The sequence below is a fragment of the Lathyrus oleraceus genome, chromosome 4 (genome assembly GCF_024323335.1).
Source record: "Lathyrus oleraceus cultivar Zhongwan6 chromosome 4, CAAS_Psat_ZW6_1.0, whole genome shotgun sequence".
Classification (NCBI taxonomy): Eukaryota; Viridiplantae; Streptophyta; class Magnoliopsida; order Fabales; family Fabaceae; genus Lathyrus; species Lathyrus oleraceus.
The window spans coordinates 27055770-27074366 of record NC_066582.1 but is presented as its reverse complement, the minus strand read 5'-3'; the positions used below and the strand labels follow the sequence as shown (position 1 = coordinate 27074366).

Sequence of the window (18597 nt, the reverse complement as noted above, 5' to 3'; positions counted from 1 at the left end):
CAAAATTACTTCATCATACAAGCTTCAAATGGAATTTGGTCCAACATGAAAGTTGGAGATCTTGATCTCACCATTCCAAAAAGTCCAAGAACTTGAAATTCCTATGTGTGGTTAGCAAGATATGGTCCAATCATTTTCAGAAAATGCCCGAAATCAAAGTGGCATAACTCTCACATGGAGTGGCCAAATTGGATGGTTTTTCTTTGAGCAAACCACATTTGATGTGTACTTTCATAATCCATCATCACATTTTGCCAAAAGCCTTCACACAAAAAGGCCATTTTTCAAGTGCACTAATTAAAATCCAAGGGCAAAATGGTCCAACTTTCAAATTACTTGGAATTTTGGCATGGGACTTTTTGCAACACCTTCCAAATATCATTTGTGACTTGTTTGAACCAAGCTTGGACATAAAAATGAGCTGCATCATGAAGGGCATTTTGGCCACACACTTGAAAATTACACTTAACACTAATCTTTCCATTATGCTTAATCATGATTAATTTTGGATTAATGGATTAGTATATAATGTTAATTGTAACTGTAATCACTAAGCACTAATCATTCTTCAAGATCCAAAACAGAAAATCAAAAACTCTCTCACTTTTTTCACTTTGAACTTTCACTTTTTTTTCCAAATTCATCAATATTTCACCATTGTTCTTGCAAATTCGTGGTGTAGTTCTCATTTGCAGGTGTTGATCAAGGACTGTTTGCATCAATTAGAGCTCAAATCCATCAAAAACTCCAACTGTCCAAGATCGTTCATCAATGGCAAATCAAGAATTCAAGCATTTGGAGTGTTGCTGAGCTACAATACGCGCCCCAATCATCTCCCACAACATCAAGCAAAAGCTGTTTTGACCATTTGCAACTTGAATCCATCGAATCCGGAACTGCACTCGAATTGAGGTTGGAAATCAAACTTCACCATTGCTTCAATTGAGATAGGGCATTTGTAGATCTTTCATTGTAGAGTACTATGCTGCTTGTAGTTTTGATTCTAGTGAATTATTGAAAGAGAAATCTAGGATTAAAGTTAGGATGTCAAAACTTCTTTCAATCAATTCTTGCGGTATATGAACTTCTGGACAATTTCGTTTGCATATTTGTGACGTACGCACTCATACGGTTCCAACGGTATATCGTTTGCGTGTTTTGGTGAAGAAAAGCTCGTAACCGAATCTGGTAGGGGTGAGCTCAAGAACACGCGATGAAGAACGAGTTTTCTGGAATTTTTTCACGGCTTGATCTTCTTTCAGCGCCTGTCAATTTGAAAACAAGTTTCCCGCTCGGAAGAGCCAATCGTACGCCGCCAGCGCATTAAGTTGTGCTGTGCGTTTTGGCTTTGGCTTAGGGTAATTACAAAATTGCCACCAGAATTAATTTAATTCATTAATTCATCAAATAAATATTTCAATAAATATTACAAATCTTACAAAAATCATATAAAATCCATTTCTAATCCAAAATTAGTGGGAGTTTTTTTGTTAGATTCATGATTTTCTCTAGAATTTTATAAGTATGATAACTCAAGTTGTGCTTGGTGGATTTTTGCTTTTGTCTAGGGACCTTTGCCATGTGTGCATTTCTTGTATGTTTCGCCATTTTTAACATGAAATACTCATACATTGTCCAAATTAAATGAAATTTTACATGCTAATTCTTGACTCCTTGCTGGTTATTTTGATGTATAGTTTGTGAATTTTGGATTTCTGGTTTGGTAGATATGATGTGTGCAAGTTGAGTGTGACAATTTGTGTCACACTAGGTTAGGTCAATTTCATGGATTTATTTGACATGCCTAGGCTTTTCCAATTGATCTCAAATTTTTCATGCTGTGTCTTGTATATGTCTCGTTTCACCATGAATTTTTGTATGAATTTTTGATTCATTTTCCATTTAATTGAGATTTTTGATTGCTGGTTAGACATTTTTGGTCTTTGTTTGAGTGTTTGTTTTCCATGTCTCATGAAATGCTCATACTATATCATATGAATGTGAAATTTGATGGAGTGATTCATAACATGTTTAGGTGTAGTTTGGCTTTGGTCCCATTCATTTCTTAATTGTTTTCACTGTTTGGCATTTGATTGAAGTTGATGCTCATTTTGCTACCATGTGTTGACTTGTTTGCATTTGTCCTGACTTTATGATTTTCATTTACCTACTTCCTGTTGTCCAAATGGCATGAAAATTGATATGTAGCTCATTGAATGTGTCCTGTTTAGGCTGGAATTTTTGTGGAATTTATTGAGCAGTTTAGGTATTTGTTTGAGTGAGATCATTCTGTTTGCTCATAAATGATTCACATTTGCCTAGCTTGACTTAAATTGTGCATGAAATAAATTTAGTGCATAGTTTAGATGTGAGACCAATTGGATTCTCTTTGTATTTGGTTAATGTTGATGTTGATCATGTGTCATTTGCTGTTTTGACTTTTTTCCTCCTTTTTGACCCTAGGCTTGTCCTAGTGGTCTTGTATCTCATGTTTGAATGTGATTTTCAGGTTAAGAGGCAAAATACCTTGAGGAGGTGGATTCACTTTTGATTGAGATATCATTTGACATTGTACACTAACTTGTTTTGTTTTGTAGGATGTTTGGCTTTTGAGTTGCTTGCACTTTGGTGCATTGGATGGTGTTTGTCTGTTTATAGTTAATTGTGAACCATTTGCTGTTTAGTTCTGTGATTGGTATACTGATGATATTTGATTGATTTCAGGTACATTAGTTGCTAATATTGCTTTGCTTTGCTTGATAAGCAATTTTCACTGAGGTATAACATTCTTGTCTCCATGTAGTCTGGAAGACCTGGCCTGTTACTTGGCCAGGCACCTGTCTGAAGTCCTCCTTAAGAGGCGATGTTTGTGATTGTTTACTTTTGTCCCCAAGCAGGTAAAGACCTCTATGAGGCAATTGGCGGATATAAGAGATATGCAATCTATCTCCCGCTATTCTGTTGAGTCTTCCCTCTGCTCACACCACTGTGTTGATGCATTGGGACACAAACCCAAGATCTTGTACAAAGTACAGTTGTGTCAGAGTCTTGAGTGTAGGAGGGTTCCTCCATTCTGAACCCACGCTCCTTTGTCTGAAGCTCTCCCTGACCAGGGATAAGAGCTGTGAAGTCTTATCTTCACTCTCCTTTCATCAGCTTCACCTTAGCCCCTCAATGGCAAGGTTAAGAGCTAACACTACCCCTGTACAAATGACTTGCTCTTGCAGTCTTACCCTTTGATTGAGCCCCATTTGTGTGCATATAATGTGTGCTACTTGTGAATGCTTGATTTGCTGTTTACTTGTGTTGAATAGGATAGGCTTGCTTCCTGTGCAAGTTAGCTAGAAACCTTGACTTAGGGACAACTTTGCATGATAACAGCTAAGCTCGAGTCGTAGTCTCCCTAGTTGTGTTTCCCTCTGTCATCTGGTTAGGCTAGTCCTGTGTCCCTTCGTAGGGGAACTACGTCGCCCTGATCCTCATACCAGATGAGGTACGTAGGCAGGAGATGAGCAGATCTCTCCGGGCGCCTGTGTCTTTGTTTTGTGTTGTTGTGTGCTTGGAAGCTGATGTAAGTCCATCGAGTGGCGTTCGGGTTCCAGTGTGGGTTTGCCTGGTTCGGATGCTGATGTAAGCCCAGTGATTGGCATTCGGGCTCCACGTTTGCCTTCTTGTGTGTGTTTTGGTTCGGATGCTGATGTAAGTCCAGTAATTGGCATTCAGGCTCCATGTTTGCCTTTGCCTGTGTTTGTTTGTGTGCGTGTTAGCCGAGCTACGGATGCTCTGATTCTCCTTCGTCCAAAGGAGATACGTATGCATAGGATGCGACATCCTAGCGAGCATGTGTCGTTTCCCCAGTCCGAACTACTTTGACTCTGATGTCTATGCCTGATAGACTAAGTAGGCCCAGGACACGATGTCCTGCCGAGTCAGTTTCAGTCTGTTTTCTTGTCTCTCTTTCAGCCTGTGTAGATGATTGTTTATGAGCAGTGTTTTAGCAACCATTTTCCTTCCTTTTGTGTGTGGATCCTGTCGAGTACGACGGATGCGTAGGGGTGCTAATACCTTCCCTCCGCATAACCGACTCCCGATCCCATTCTCTTTGGTCGCGAGACCATGCTTTTTCCAGGTTTACTCTGAGCGTTTCCTTTCCCTCTTTTGGGATAAATAACGCACGGTGGCGGCTCTGTTGTTCTTGTTTTCCCGCCGGTTTTTCGCGTAATGCGACACTTACCCTGTAGATTCTCCTTGCTTATGTCAGATTTTATATCTGAAGTATTGGTCTAAAATCTACTTTAATTGGGACATTCGCTCCTACTCTACCAAGCTAGGTTCCCTTTATTTAGAGAAAGTGGTGATGAAGGAGGAAATAAAATATTGGTCTTGGGGGTTTGGCTATGAGGATGGGTTCGGCCCCGATGAAGTTCACCCTACCGAGGTGAGAAAAAGGGGGATTACCACTCATGTTATTTTGAGCGTAGTTATCCAGGAGGAGAGGAAAAATATATTTTATGAGAGCGGGGTCCTCGTGTTTTTTTACATGCACGATTGTGTTTTTCACATAGCATGGAAAAGGTGAACAAGCTGAAGTTGTTCTACAACCTTACAAATGCTCATGATATTCAGGATGCGGTGCCCCCTTCGACGACCATTGCTTCTACTCTGGCCCTAACTTCTTCCTAGGTTATTGAAACTTCAACTCATTCGCCTGAGGTGGACCAAATTGTGGATGCTGCGGACACTATAACTGTGGAGAAATCTACCCGCCTCCAATTTCAATAAATAGGGCTCAAAATGAAGATCCAAACTCCTCATGGGATGAGGGTGCTCCAAAACAAACTCGTGTCGCCAAGGATGGTGCTTATGGGGAGGTAATTCCCTTCATGTGGATGTTGGATGTCTTTTCTTCCCAACTTTCTCGCACTCCTAAGGAAACTACTACTACTGTTTCGACGTTGGATTTATCCTTCATTCAGAATCTCCTTGGGGGGGGGGGGGATGGAACTCGTCTCTGAGCTTACTCATATGTTAAAGGATGCTTCTATATTCTTCCTCGGAATTGAAACTTGGAAATGGAAATGTGAATATATGGAAATAAGGTAATCCCGCCAAGGAAAATGACACTTGGAAAGGGAAATATGAAGCTATGGAAATGAGGTGCTCTACTCTCTGAGATGAGCTTATTACGCTCTAGGAAAAGGTTAATACTGCCAACTCTTTGCAAGAGGAGGAAAAAATACACGGTTATACTTCCATTATGGCCTCTCATGTGACTATGCTCGAGGATTCCCTCAAGAATTCAGAGAAGCGGTATTAAGACGCTTCTGATGTAGTTGAGGAAAATACTCTCTAGGTGGATGAGCATTAGAAAGCTTTCCTTCGGGAATCTGAGATTCACGATGAAACCTTGAAAGCTATATAAGATGAGGAAGACAGTCTAAGGCAGGCACTCAGTGATTCCATTCAGCGGATTATGCATGTTATGCTCGGCGTCCATGACAGAGTTGTGGAGCAGGCGAGGAATTCCTGCCCTGATGCCATAATTTCTACTAAGACATTGGACCCGTTTTAGGCTGCTCCCAGGGTGACTCTAGAGGTTGATGTTGGAACCTTGGATCCAGATGCTTCAGCTTCATCTTTCTTTTCCTTAGTTTTTTTTGTTTCCTGTAATGTTTAATGGCCTTTTGTGTCTGAGTGTAATAATATTTAATATTTATAAACATATTTTTACCTTAGTGATTTATGCATTGTTTTAGGCTCCATTTGGCTCCATTTTATTATTGTCATTGTATAATGTCTCTGGTCGTTTCCACATTGCTATAACGTTAGGGCTTACTTGTTATATTTATAATGCTAAGTTTATCTGTCTTTATGGCATCTGAAGTGTTCATCAGGGAAGACTTGAGTGTTGCATGCTTTAGTTTCTCTTTCATCCTACATGGAAAAGTTTGTTTGCTTAGTTTGAACTTATGGGGTCTATTGGTCGCGATGTGATACTTGTTCTAGGTGTGAGAACCCCAATTGTTCGCTTTAAGAGGAAGCCAATGAATTTATCGAAATAAAGTGACATATATGCCTCTTGAACTTCCCTACTTTTGAGTTTTGGGACTTAACATGTTGACCGATGTTAGCTATCATTTTTTGTTGCTATGTTTGTTAGTTGTAGGTAGTGTTTGTAGCAATAATATATGTATTCGAGCACTGCCTTTGGCGAGTTTCCTGTGTTCAGTGGCGCGAAGCCTGGGACTAGAGAATTTAGTGTGATATGGTTGTATCTTTGTATTGAGCTCCGCATCACCGAGGATCATTTCCGAGTCAAGGGTAGGATCCTTACCCCTGCCCTCGAGGATTTACTCGGATTGAGATGGACTTCTTCGAGCTCAACTTCCTATGTCGTTGGATTGGCTAGATCCCAAAAAGGGGTGCATCGGCTATGTAGAAGTGGGTGGAGTATGCCTCATATGAAAAGCCATGTGAGTGATGTGTTTAAGTTGTGTTAGAATTGTAGAGAAGCGTTAAGTTTGTATCAGATACACAATTAAGCATGGGATGCGTTTAAGTCGTGTAAGAATTACAAAAATTCATTAATTTTGTATCAGATACGCAATTAGGCATGGAATGCATTTAAGTCAAGTCAGAACCACAAAATGCGTTAAGTTTGTATCAGATACGTAATTAGGCATGAAATATGTTTAATCTGTGTCAGAATTACAATAATGCGTTAAGTCTGTAACAGATACGCAATTAGGCACGAAATCTTCGCTACCCCTGTCTTATGCACTCTACAAGAAAGAGAGACAAAAAAAACATAATAGAGGAAGAAAAACAATATATATATATATATATATATATATATATATATATATATATATATATATATATATATATATCGTGAATTGAATTCGTTACAAAGAAACAATTAAATAATCAGATAGATAGACCTTTCGTGGTGACTTTGTTATGGAAGGACGTCGCCCTGACTCTTTGGTCGTTGTCCTTCCCTAGAGCTCTAGGGTGTAATTTTCTTGCCAAAGGTGTCTGCTTCGATTACACGAGGTGTCAAACTGTCCCGCTTTGTATTTACCCGTCAGTACATCGCCAGATGGCTGGCTTTACTAGGGATGTAACTTGAGGGTGGTTCTTGAAACTTTAGGCTCGTGGAATTGCTTTGTCTAATGCTTAAACGAAGCTCTTTTATGAACATAGGGACCGAGTGTCTCAGACCCGTCTTTCTCTAGAATGGGTATCTACCACAAGTGGTCATCAGGTAGCTGGTGATCAACTAACAGATGATCCAATTTGGTGGTCGACTTTCCTATGGCCTACAAGGATAGTCGGATGTATGTGAAGTTCCTTGGATTGAGAACTATCTGACCTTCTTGAGCGGAGCTTGGCCTGCTCTTATCATTCGGCGATTCCCTAAGGACCGAGATGCTGGATGATATCGAGCGATAGATCATAGATGAATGCCAACCCAAAGCGCTCCTGTGAGAGACTTGGTCTCTTTGCTATTGTAATTTGGGACGGAGGCCGAACGATCTCCTTGCAACCAAAGTTTGTGATATCTTTCCTCGAACATGCTTGGGAAACTTTTGCTCTTTGATCCGACCTGAGGAGACCCTGGTGCCTCAAGTGGAAATCCTGTGGTGCCTATAATAGGCACCCCAACATTTGATTGGAGTCTGACATTAACTATGAACTCACTGTATTCTGGCTCCATTAACTATGAACTCGCTGTATCTTTTACGCTACCAATGTAAGTACCCTAGTAGTGTTAGAAAGTACGGGAGGCGTTAGATCAGGGTTTTGATCGCAAATATCCAACATGATATTCATGGTAGTTGCCTTCATCCTCTGGTGTACACCTAGATTTGGATCTAGGATTCTTCTTTATATTACGTTTGCGGAGCTCTCAAGAAAATCATAGATCTGGATTTTGATAAATCGAAGCGAAAATAGTGACTAACTGAATCGACTGCGATATATCTCTGAGTTCTCTTCAGAAACACTCTTGATACTGATATTTGATGAGGTTTTAAACTAGTAGATCTGAGGGTAGATCTTAAATCGTAGGAGTTCCAGATATAGAACTTCTATGCTCGCACGTTGAGGTTGGAAATCAAACGTGAATTTGTGAAAATCGTAAGAATCAGAAATCGTTTCCCACAGACGACACCATTGTTCCATTTTAGGAACTAGAAAAGGATGCAATTGGATAACTGATGATCTCGAACACTAGTGTTGATCTTATTTGCGACGAAGTGGGGTGAACCTATATGGATAACACGATAACGCTCAAGTCAGTTTAAGATCTAAGATGAATATAATGAAAAGTGGAGATCAAAGAATGTAGTTTGCTCTTTGCATATGAACTTGTTTTATATCTTAGGTCAAGTGAAGTGAATTTGGACTTTAGTCATGATCTAAAACATTAACAGCTAAAAATAATAATTAATAGAATACAAGTGAAATTTATTTATTTTTAACGATCAAGTATAACATACTGTAATACGGAATTAAATCACTAACGATTAATCACATATTATCAAATGCTCACCATATTCCAACATATACTTTAGTATGAAAACTAATTAATGATACAAGTATGTATAAGATTATAAAATAATTAAAAAATCAACAAATTAATCTTCAGAAATGTCCATATCCATTTAAAAAAATTATTTTGACGATAATCTTGTAATACTTACGTTTATAGGCAAGCAACAAACACTAGATTACTTGTGCAGTTCTTCTTCAACTATATTTCTAATGACTTCTTGAATTTTATTTAGATTGAGAAAAAAATTATTTTTTAAATTGAGAGAAAAGATTATTTACTATGTATAGTATACTAGAAACCATAGTGATCAATTATAGTGATGAATTATGATTCTCATTATTCTAGTATTTTAAAATATTTCTCCCTAATATCCATTTGCATATTTGAACTTATACAGAATAAACTAATTACAGTAATTAATTAATTTTTACATAAGATAATTAATGAATTATCTAATAGAAGTTTAACTAACAAATACTTTTAATTTAATATATAACTAACATATTTAACATAAATATAATTGATTAGTTAATTATTTTTTATATAAAAATATAATTACTTTTATTTAATCGATTCAAATTCTTAATTTAATAATAACTAATTGTAGTATTCCCCCTTCCTAAAATGTCAAAATAAATATCGTATCCTTCTACATAAATTAAAAAATATATAATAAATAAAAGAATTATAGTTTTACTAAACTATTATTGTTAATGTATTAGAATTATCATAAATACTATTCTCTTTGTTCCTTTTTAAGTGTCATTTTTCTTGAATTGTAATTCCTTGTGCCGAAGCAGGTTGCTCGACAGAGTAAGGAAGTGTCCAACCACCTAGTATGTTAAGTAGTGTTATCTATTTTGGGCTTTTATAGTTTTGAGTTTTGACTTGAGGTCTAAGTTAACCTAAATCTATAAATAGAGGGAGTAACATTTGTTTTGTAACAGAGGTGAATAGAGTATTCACAACATATTGTATTCATAGTATTTTGCAGTTGCAAAGTGAATAACACAGTTTGTGGGAAGAGAGAAACTCTGCAGAATTTAATTCTTCTTCTCCTTCATCGTTCTATACACTTTCTTTCTCCATTGTTCTTCTCTTTTCGTTGTTATTGTGTGGGTAATAACAATCTTGTTCATCAAGATTGATTAAAATTCTCCATAGGTTTTGTGGGATTTCCAACATCTGATATCAAGAGCTCCGGTTAATCGATTCGTGGGAAGAAAATCACCATGGCAACGAATCATCCAAACGGGCATTTTCCAGCAAATCTTCTGATTCTTAAGAACAACAATTATGAGAATTGGTGCTTGTGTTCTGTTATCAAGATCTTTGGGATCTTGTGAAGGAAAGAGTAGCAACGCTTGCAGAAGCCGCGACGGATCAAGAAAAGGCTGCACATAAAGAATTGAAGAAGAAATATTATAAAGCTCTCTTTATAATCCATCAATGTGTTGATGCATATAACTTTGAAAAGGTTATTGATGCAGAGTCAGCGAAAGAAGCATGGGAAATTCTGGAGAAATCGTTTGGAGGCGCGGAGAAGGTGAAAGAGGTGAGGTTACAAACTCACAAAAGAACGTATGAATTGCTTCAGATGGAATACAATGAAAGCATAACTGATTTCTTCACCAAGGTTACGAAATTGGTGAATTAAATCAAGGTATGTGGAGAAGTGTTGACATCAAGATCTATTGTTGGAAAGATCTTGAGGTCGTTGGCTCCAAAATTCGACCACGTGGTAGTAGCCATAGAAGAGTCGAAAGATTTGTCAAATTTGACAAAGGAAAAACTTCAAGGGACGCTTGAATCTCATGAACAAAGAATGGCTGAAAGAGCTGCAGAAAAGTCGAAGAGTGACATGGCTTTGCAGGCTCAATCAGCAAAAGAAAGAAAAGGCAAAGGAAGCTGGAATGGCAACAAATTCAGAGGAGGTTACAACAATTCAACTGGTCGAAATCAGCAAGAAGGAAACTGGTCGAATTAGAGAAAACCCTGGAACCAAGGCAACCAAAGAGGTGGTGTTGCAAGTAAAGGAAGAGGTGGTGGTCAAAAGCCAAACAAGAGTCACATTCAGTGTTACAATTGTCAAAGGTATGGTCACTATTTTAGTGATTGTCCAGAAAAGCAGAAGAATCAAGAAACTTATGCAAAGCTGGCGAAACATGAAGAAGAAGAGACGTTGATGATGGTTACAACAAGACAAGAAGAGAGATTCAAGGACCAGTGGTACTTGGACTCAAGATGCTCATCACACATGTCTGGAAGAAAAAATTGGTTTGTCAACATAAAGCCCTCAATGAAGAACATGGTGAAATTTGCAAATGACAACACTCTAGCAGCTGAAGGTGTTGATGATGTTCTGATTATGAGGAAAGATGGCAAGAGGTCAGTAATCTCAAATGTGTTGTACATACCAGGCATGAAGACCAATTTGCTCAGCATAGGGCAGTTAGTCGAAAATAACTACAAGGTTTCGATCGAAGACAAGATGATGAGAGTTCTCGACTCAAATGGAAGGTTGATCTTGAAGACTCCAATGTCTCAGAATAGAACCTTCAAGATTGAACTAAATGTGATGGAGCATAAATGCCTTGCAATAGCAGCCAACAGAGATGAATGGATATGGAATTACAGACTTGACCATCTCAATTTCAAAGACATCAGAGATTTGGAGAGAAGAAATATGGTTTCAGAATTACCAGAAATCGACATTCCGAACGAAGTGTGTGAAGAATGTGTGCAGGCAAAGCAGCATAAGAACAACTTCAGTAAGGATGCAGGAAGCAGGTCGAAGGCAATTCTTGAAGTCATATACTCTGTTGTATGTGGTCCTCTCTAGGTGGATTTTATTGGAGGTAACAAATACTTTGTTACACTCATAGATGGTTTCAGTCGAAAATTGTAGTCTTACTTGATCCAGAAGAAAAGTGAAGTGATCGAGGTATTTTCCAAGTTTAAATCTATGGTCGAAAGATAGAGCGGTCGAAAGATCAAGATTTTGAGAACAAATGATGGTGGAGAGTATGTGTCAAAATACTTCAATGCATTATGTGTGAAAGAAGGGATTGTGCATGATGTGGTGCCACCCTACACTCCACAGCAGAATGGAGTCGCGGAAAGGAAGAATATAACCATTATGAATATGGTTAGAAGTATGTTGAAAGGCAAGCATCTACCCAAAGAATTATGGGGAGAAGCTGTGTCGACTACGACATATATCCTAAACAGATGTACGACGAAGAAGCTAAAAGGAATCACGCCAGAAGAATGTTGGTCTGGTGTCAAGCCTAGCTTGAGTCATCTGAGGGTGTTTGGATCTATAACATATAGACATGTTCCAGATCAGTTGAGAAGAAAACTTGATGACAAGTCCAATCAGATGATCCTGATAGGATATCATTCGACTGGAGGATACAAGTTGTTTGACCCAGTGAATAAGCAAGTAGTGATCAACAGGGACGTGATCATAGATGAGCTTAAGGAGTGAGATTGGACTGAGAATGTCAAGAAAGATTCAGTGAGAATCTTTTGTGATGAACCAGCTAGTGAGGTCGAAAGAGAAGTTCGACAAGAAGAAATTAGAGTTGAAGCAAGCATAAGCAGACCTCAAAGAACAAGACACATGCCTGCAAGGTTGCAAGAATGTGTCATTACATCAGATGATGTGGTCAATGATGAAAGTGAGTTGGTACATTATGCTTTCTACGCAGATGTCGAACCTGTCAATGCAGCTGAGGCATTGAAAGATTCGAAGTGGATGAAGGCAATGGACGAAGAGCTGAAGTCAATCGAAGTCAACAACACTTGGTCACTTGTCGAATTGCCCCAAGACAAGAAGGCAATCGATGTGAAGTGTGTATACAAGGTAAAGTTGAATCCCAGAGGAGAAGTGACTCGACAAAAGGAGAGACTTGTGGCGAAAGGATTTCTTCAGAAAGAAGGAATCAACTTCGATGAAGTTTTTGCACCTGTTGCTAGGATCGAAATAATCAGGTTGGTTGTTGGTCTAGTAAACATGAACAACTGGAAGATGTGCCAGATGGACGTGAAATGTGCATTCCTTAATGACCCCTTAGAAGAAGAAGTTTATGTTGCACAACCAGCTGGGCTTGTGAAACATGGCGAAGAAAGAAAAGTGTACAGGCTGCATAAAGCCCTATAAGGACTTAAACAAGCTCCAAGAGCTTGGAACAAGAAGATAGATGACTTTCTAAGGGAGAAGGAATTTGTTAAGTGCAAATCTGAACATGGAGTATATGTAAGAAGAAGCAAGAGTGAATTGCTTATACTATGTCTCTATGTCGATGACCTATTGATAACAGGTAGCTGCAAGAAGGAGATCGAAGACTTCAAAGGTGATCTCAATAAGGAATTTGAAATGTCAGATCTGGGTGACATTTCATATTTCCTTGGCATCGAATTCGACAAGAATGGTAGAGGTTTGATGATGCACCAAAGAAGGTATGCAGGCGAAATTCTCAAGAGATTTGAGATGCAAGATTGCAATCCAACTTCGACTCCAGCTGAGCCCAGATTACAACTGTCGAAAGATTCAGATGAAGATGATGTCGACCCAACCCAATACAGAAGACTTATTGGGTCACTTCAATATCTTTCTCACACAAGACCTGACTTAGCATACAATGTAGGTATGGTAAGTAGGTTCATGCAGAAGTCAAAGGTATCACATCTAGCAACGACGAAGAGGATACTAAGGTATCTGAAAGGAACTCTCGACTATGGCATTTTGTTTCCTGCAGCTGATGAAGGAAAAGAATGCAAATTAGTGGGATACACCGACTCAAGTTGGTGTAGTGATGCTGAGGATCGAAAATCCACAGCTGGTTATGTGTTTATGCTAGGTGGTGCACCAGTTGCTTGGAGTGAGTAGTGACATTATCGTCATGCGAAGCAAAATACATAGTTGCTTCTCTTTGTGCATACCAAGCAACATGGATGGTGAACCTGGTCGAAGAAATAACAGCAAAGAGTCATGAAGCAATTACCATGAAGAACGACAGCATGTCAGTTATCAATATGGCGAAGAATATGATAGCACATGGTCGAAGCAAGCACATCGAGATGAGGTTCCATTATCTTCGAGAGCATGTAGCAGATGAGAAGATGAATGTGGAACACTACAGAACTGAGAATCAGATTGCAGACATCATGACGAAGGGAGTGCAGGTCGAAGTGTTTAGAAGGCTAAGAGTTATGATGAATGTAGATAGCTTAGACACAATGAATTAGGTGGTGTGTTTAATTATAATTCCTTGTGTCGAAGCAGGTCGCTCGATAGAGCAAGGAAGTGTCCAACCACCTAGTGTGTTAAGTAGTGTTAGCTATTTTGGGCTTTTATAGTTTTGGATTTTGACTTGAGGTCTAAGTTAACCTAAATCTATAAATAGAGGGAGTAACCCTTGTTTTATAACAGAGGTGAATAGAGTATTCACAACGTATTGTATTCACAATATTTTGCAGTTGCAAAGTGAATAACAAGTTTTCCACAGTTTGTGGGCAGAGAGAAACTCTGCAGAATTTAATTCTTCTTCTCCTTCATCGTTTTATACACTTTCTTTCTCCATTGTTCTTCTCTTTTCGTTGTTATTGTGTGGGTAATAACAATCTCATCAAGATTGATTGAAATTCTCCATAGGTTTGGGGGGATTTCCAACAATTGTTTGACTTTTTACACATACCAAGAAAACTAATCATTGTTATTACTGTTCACACAATCATTCTTCTTTTACTTATAATACCCTTAATTATATATTACTTTCATTTTACTATTTTTCTCTCTCTCTGTAACAATTACCTAGGAGTAATTTTGACAAAAGAGTAATTAATACTACCTTGAACTTTGTAAGTGACAATTAAAGAGAAACATTTTTTCTCAAGAAAGTGACACTTTTAAAGGAACGGAGAGAGTACTAATTAAGAGAATAAAAAACTGAGGCTATTAATTAATTATTGTATTGAAAATTTAAAAAAATGATATTTTGAAGACTTTCTTTTTTTAAAACAAACACATTTGTGAGAGACATACATTACACAAAACCTTAAGATAATAAATGAATTCTCTCACTTATAAATATTTAAGTCTCCACATTTCAAACCAATTTGAGATTATTACCCGCACTACTAACATTTAATACATTTTAGATAGGCTAAGTTATTTGATTACATATTTGTTGAAACTCAAGTAGAAAACGTGCAATGCACTAGTATATTACCATGTGTAAACTATATAATAAATAAAATATTAACTTATTTGTTATTTTCCTAGTAGTAATAAAGAAAGTAGGTGTAGTAAAAGGCAATGAATGATTCTGACTTCATAGTGTACAGAGACGTGTGCTCTTGCATGTGAAACAAATCCAGCTAACCAAATTAAAGAGATCCCCACTCACAATAAACGTCAAACTTCTAATTCTCATCTTTATCTCTACATTTTATACGTCAATCAATAAACACTTTTTAATACACTGCATTCAATGTCTTTCACGTATCAGGCAACTTGATCAACAGGGACAAAACGCAAAACTTCTAAAACAAAGCAAAATTTCAAGACTCAAAACAAACAAAGCAACTTTGAGTTAGTAGTAGTAGTAGTACACAGTGTCAGCAATATAGCTATCTCATGAAACTACTCAAGACTAGTCCTTCTTCTTTTCTGCTTCTATTGCATGTTACCACCACTGTGTCCTTCAACATTTTCATCATTCATTATTATTATTATTATTATTATTTGCACAGATTCTCATCTTCTTCTCTACCTGAATGCATGACCTCATTCCATTCCGAATATTGGTGTTTGAAACAGACTTGGTTTTGCATGTGTTTGGAATGCGTGTCCATTATTAATCCAGTTATTTCCATAACTATTTGTACTACTTAAAGAAAATATTGGTGTAGCAAATGGAATTGAACTTGTTGAAGATGATGATGTTGATGATGAAGATGAAGAACTGCTTCCATTATTTCCATCTTGTTGATGCTGAACAAATCCACTGAAGAAACCTCCATTGTTATCACTGTTTGTACTCGAAGGTGTTGCATGAGAAGAAAAATCCATGTTGAAGGGTGTGGTAGATGGAACCACAACATGACTAGGATTATTATTACTATGGAATCCAAGAATATTGGACCAGTAATCTGAAGAAGGATCTTGTTTAATCGGAACGGCGAAACTTAAGGTAGAACTTGAAGGTTGTTGTGATATTGTAAATGGTGTTGGTTGATTTCTTTCATCTGATATACTCGCGACTTCGAGACCTTTGCTTTCGGATAAAGAATCAGTAGAAAATTTGTTGTTTTTATTCGATAAACCGCCTATGGGAAGAGAACTATTTGCGATGCTTTTTACGTCGTAGCGAGTCATGTCGAAGTTTGTAACTGCATTTAGTCCTCTGAATTTGATTGCTGCTATATCATAAGCTTCAGCAGCTTCTTCTTGTGTACCTAAATAAATTAATAAATAAGTAAGTTATGAATGAAGATAGAACATTATCAAAATATTATCATAAGTTACGGATAAGAACATACTGAAAGTGCCAAAAAAAAATGATGTGAAGATAGAGATGAGAACATACTGAAAGTGCCAAGGTAGAGGTCTTTGTTTCCGGCAACTCTCCCTATCCTTGCCTGCCATCGACCATGCTGGTGGTGTCTGCAAAAATCTCTAAGTTTCAATATCCCATATATAATATTCCCTCCGTTCCACATGATCCAATTCATCAGTGTGGAACGGAGAAAATAATAATAATACTCTTATTTTATTCATTCATAATGTGACGAAATATAGATCAAATTCATTATGTATGGAATGAAGCTAAAAAGTAAAATTTCTTTTATAACAAAACTATAAAGAACTCAACTCAAACTTACCTCGTTACTCCTCGGTAAATTGATGCTCCTCTTGAAAAACCACTACTCTTCCTATATAACATGATCCAAAATAAAAATGTCTATAAAACTACTCATAAAAACCATATTAATTTAATTGTATATGAGAATTTTGAAACTAGAATGTAACCTTCTTAGAGAAGCAACAAATTCTTGCCTAGTCATGTTCTTCATGCCATCAAGCTCTTTCTCATAGTTGGAAATCTAAGAATTCCAACAAAAATATAGATCAATATTTATTTATTTATTTGCATATAATAGTAAATAAAAAAAAATCTTTGTTACCGGAAAGTTTGTAGTGGTGGTTGGACCCCAGTACTTGAGAGCAGCAAGATCATAAGCTCTAGCTGCTTTTTCTTCCTTATCATAACCACCTAAACAAACAAGAAGAAACAAAAATTCAATTTTATGACCAAAAAATGATTACTTAAACTTGAGTAGAATCTGAATCTAAAAAAAAAACAAAGTATAGTATTCAAATTCATTATCATTAATAGTAACATGAAGTTAGAAAATGCTAAAACAAAATGATGAAGTGGTCAATAAAAGTACTCACTCACCTAAATAAACTGAAGCAAAAGATCACATCACACGAATCAGCAATCATTCACCACGTACAAAAGAAATAAAAGCACGGTCAGAATAATCTAGTGCAGATGTGCATGGAAGTGAATTAATCTGAACCGTTGATTTAGATGAGTTCTACATTGAGATTTGAAATTCGAAAATAATGACACATTCTTTAACTCCCATTTATTCCGGTCAGTGGTCACACACATTAGATCTCGTGGACCCACTTTGCTCGTGTGCATCACAGCGCACGTTAGACTTAATCATTAAATTAAAAAATTTGAAACCCTAATCCCAAGATTATAGCATATTGTTGTACCTTGTCTTCCTTTCCTACTTTGTCCTTCTCTTCTGCAACTATTGTCCCATAGATGAGCTTCATATCTCCCTGTCCATCTATGTCTGAAAATCATAATAAAAATAATATTAAATATCAAAATATATTTTCATAGAAAATACAATGAAAATGCTCGTAATTAGTTCTGTTAAGTCAATTCAGAAGCAAGCATGCAGTAAATATATATTTACCGGGTGACGCCACGGTAAATGGAGGTGCGTTGGCCGAAGGTGTCGACGGTTTTCTTAGGAGAAGGTTTGGGAGGTTCGGAGTTTGGTTCGGTTGGGTAGCCATGAGGGAAGCAAGCGGCTATTGTTTTTTTCAGCTCGGAGTCGTATATGTCGGTGGGAAGATGGTGAAGCTGTGTGGGTGCATATGTGGTGGCGGTGGAGTTTCCTAGAAAGTTTTCGAGCTTGTGTCCGCCGGTGAATATGGAGAGGTTGGTGGTTCTTGTGTGAGTTGGCTCCGGCGATGTGTCGAGGGTGAGAGATGGTACTGTTGGGGGAGGAAAAGGGGTGAAGGAGTGGAAGAGAGAGTGTGAAGGAGTAGGGAAGTGATTGGAAAGAGAGAAAGCGAGGGAGGTGTTGTTAGCGTTTGTGGGGGGTGAAGAGGAGGATGATGAGTCCATAGTTGTTGTTGTTGTTTTATAGGAAGGTGTTTTCTTTGGAAAGAGCGAAATAGTGTATAGAATCTATTATCTATGAATGAGATGAGAGAGAAGAAAGGGTGATGAAGAAGTGTGAGATTATGACACAGATATAGAGGTGGTCAAGAGAGAGAAAATGACTCAACTCAGCTTGCTTAGGGTTGCTCGAAAAACGAGGTTCTCTATAGGATTTTTAGGTGTAAATATCCCACACAACAATCTTAAACAATTCTTTCATTTCTATCATCCATTTTTTTAAATATATAGTAAAACATTTATTTGTGTTCTACTTCTTTGAAATGTATTAAACTTGATGTGTAAGGTAATTCACTGTCAACTCACCAACCTTCCTTAGTTAGATTTTACAGTGTAGGTTCACAGTATCTTGAATGAATTTTCAAATTAAATAGTACTAGTATGATTCTTCATTAAAACCATCTTAAGCAGATAAGAGATAATTTAGTTTATAATCGATAATGACTTACTAATAGGTTTAACAAACACTTTATCCTCATTTTTCTTCTTAGCTAGAGATACTTTATACCAAATAAATTAATTCTTTAAATTTCGAATAGT

At 37.4% G+C, this 18597-nt stretch overlaps 1 protein-coding gene across 2 annotated transcripts; it reads right to left on the bottom strand.

Annotated features, from left to right (window-relative positions):
• Positions 1-14969: 14969 nt before the first annotated feature.
• On the bottom strand, positions 14970-18180 carry LOC127135029 (AP2-like ethylene-responsive transcription factor AIL5). Of its 2 annotated transcripts, XM_051061844.1 has the most exons (8): positions 17567-18180; positions 17358-17440; positions 17029-17037; positions 16754-16842; positions 16599-16672; positions 16451-16501; positions 16156-16232; positions 14970-16024 (listed from the first exon to the last, which is right to left on the bottom strand). In XM_051061844.1, exons 1-8 carry the CDS (start codon positions 18001-18003, stop codon positions 15354-15356), a joined length of 1491 nt encoding a protein of 496 aa, XP_050917801.1. In that variant the 5' UTR covers positions 18004-18180; the 3' UTR covers positions 14970-15353. The 2 variants fall into 2 exon arrangements, with proteins under 2 accessions (XP_050917801.1, XP_050917802.1); XM_051061845.1 differs by lacking the exon at positions 17029-17037.
• Positions 18181-18597: the final 417 nt, after the last annotated feature.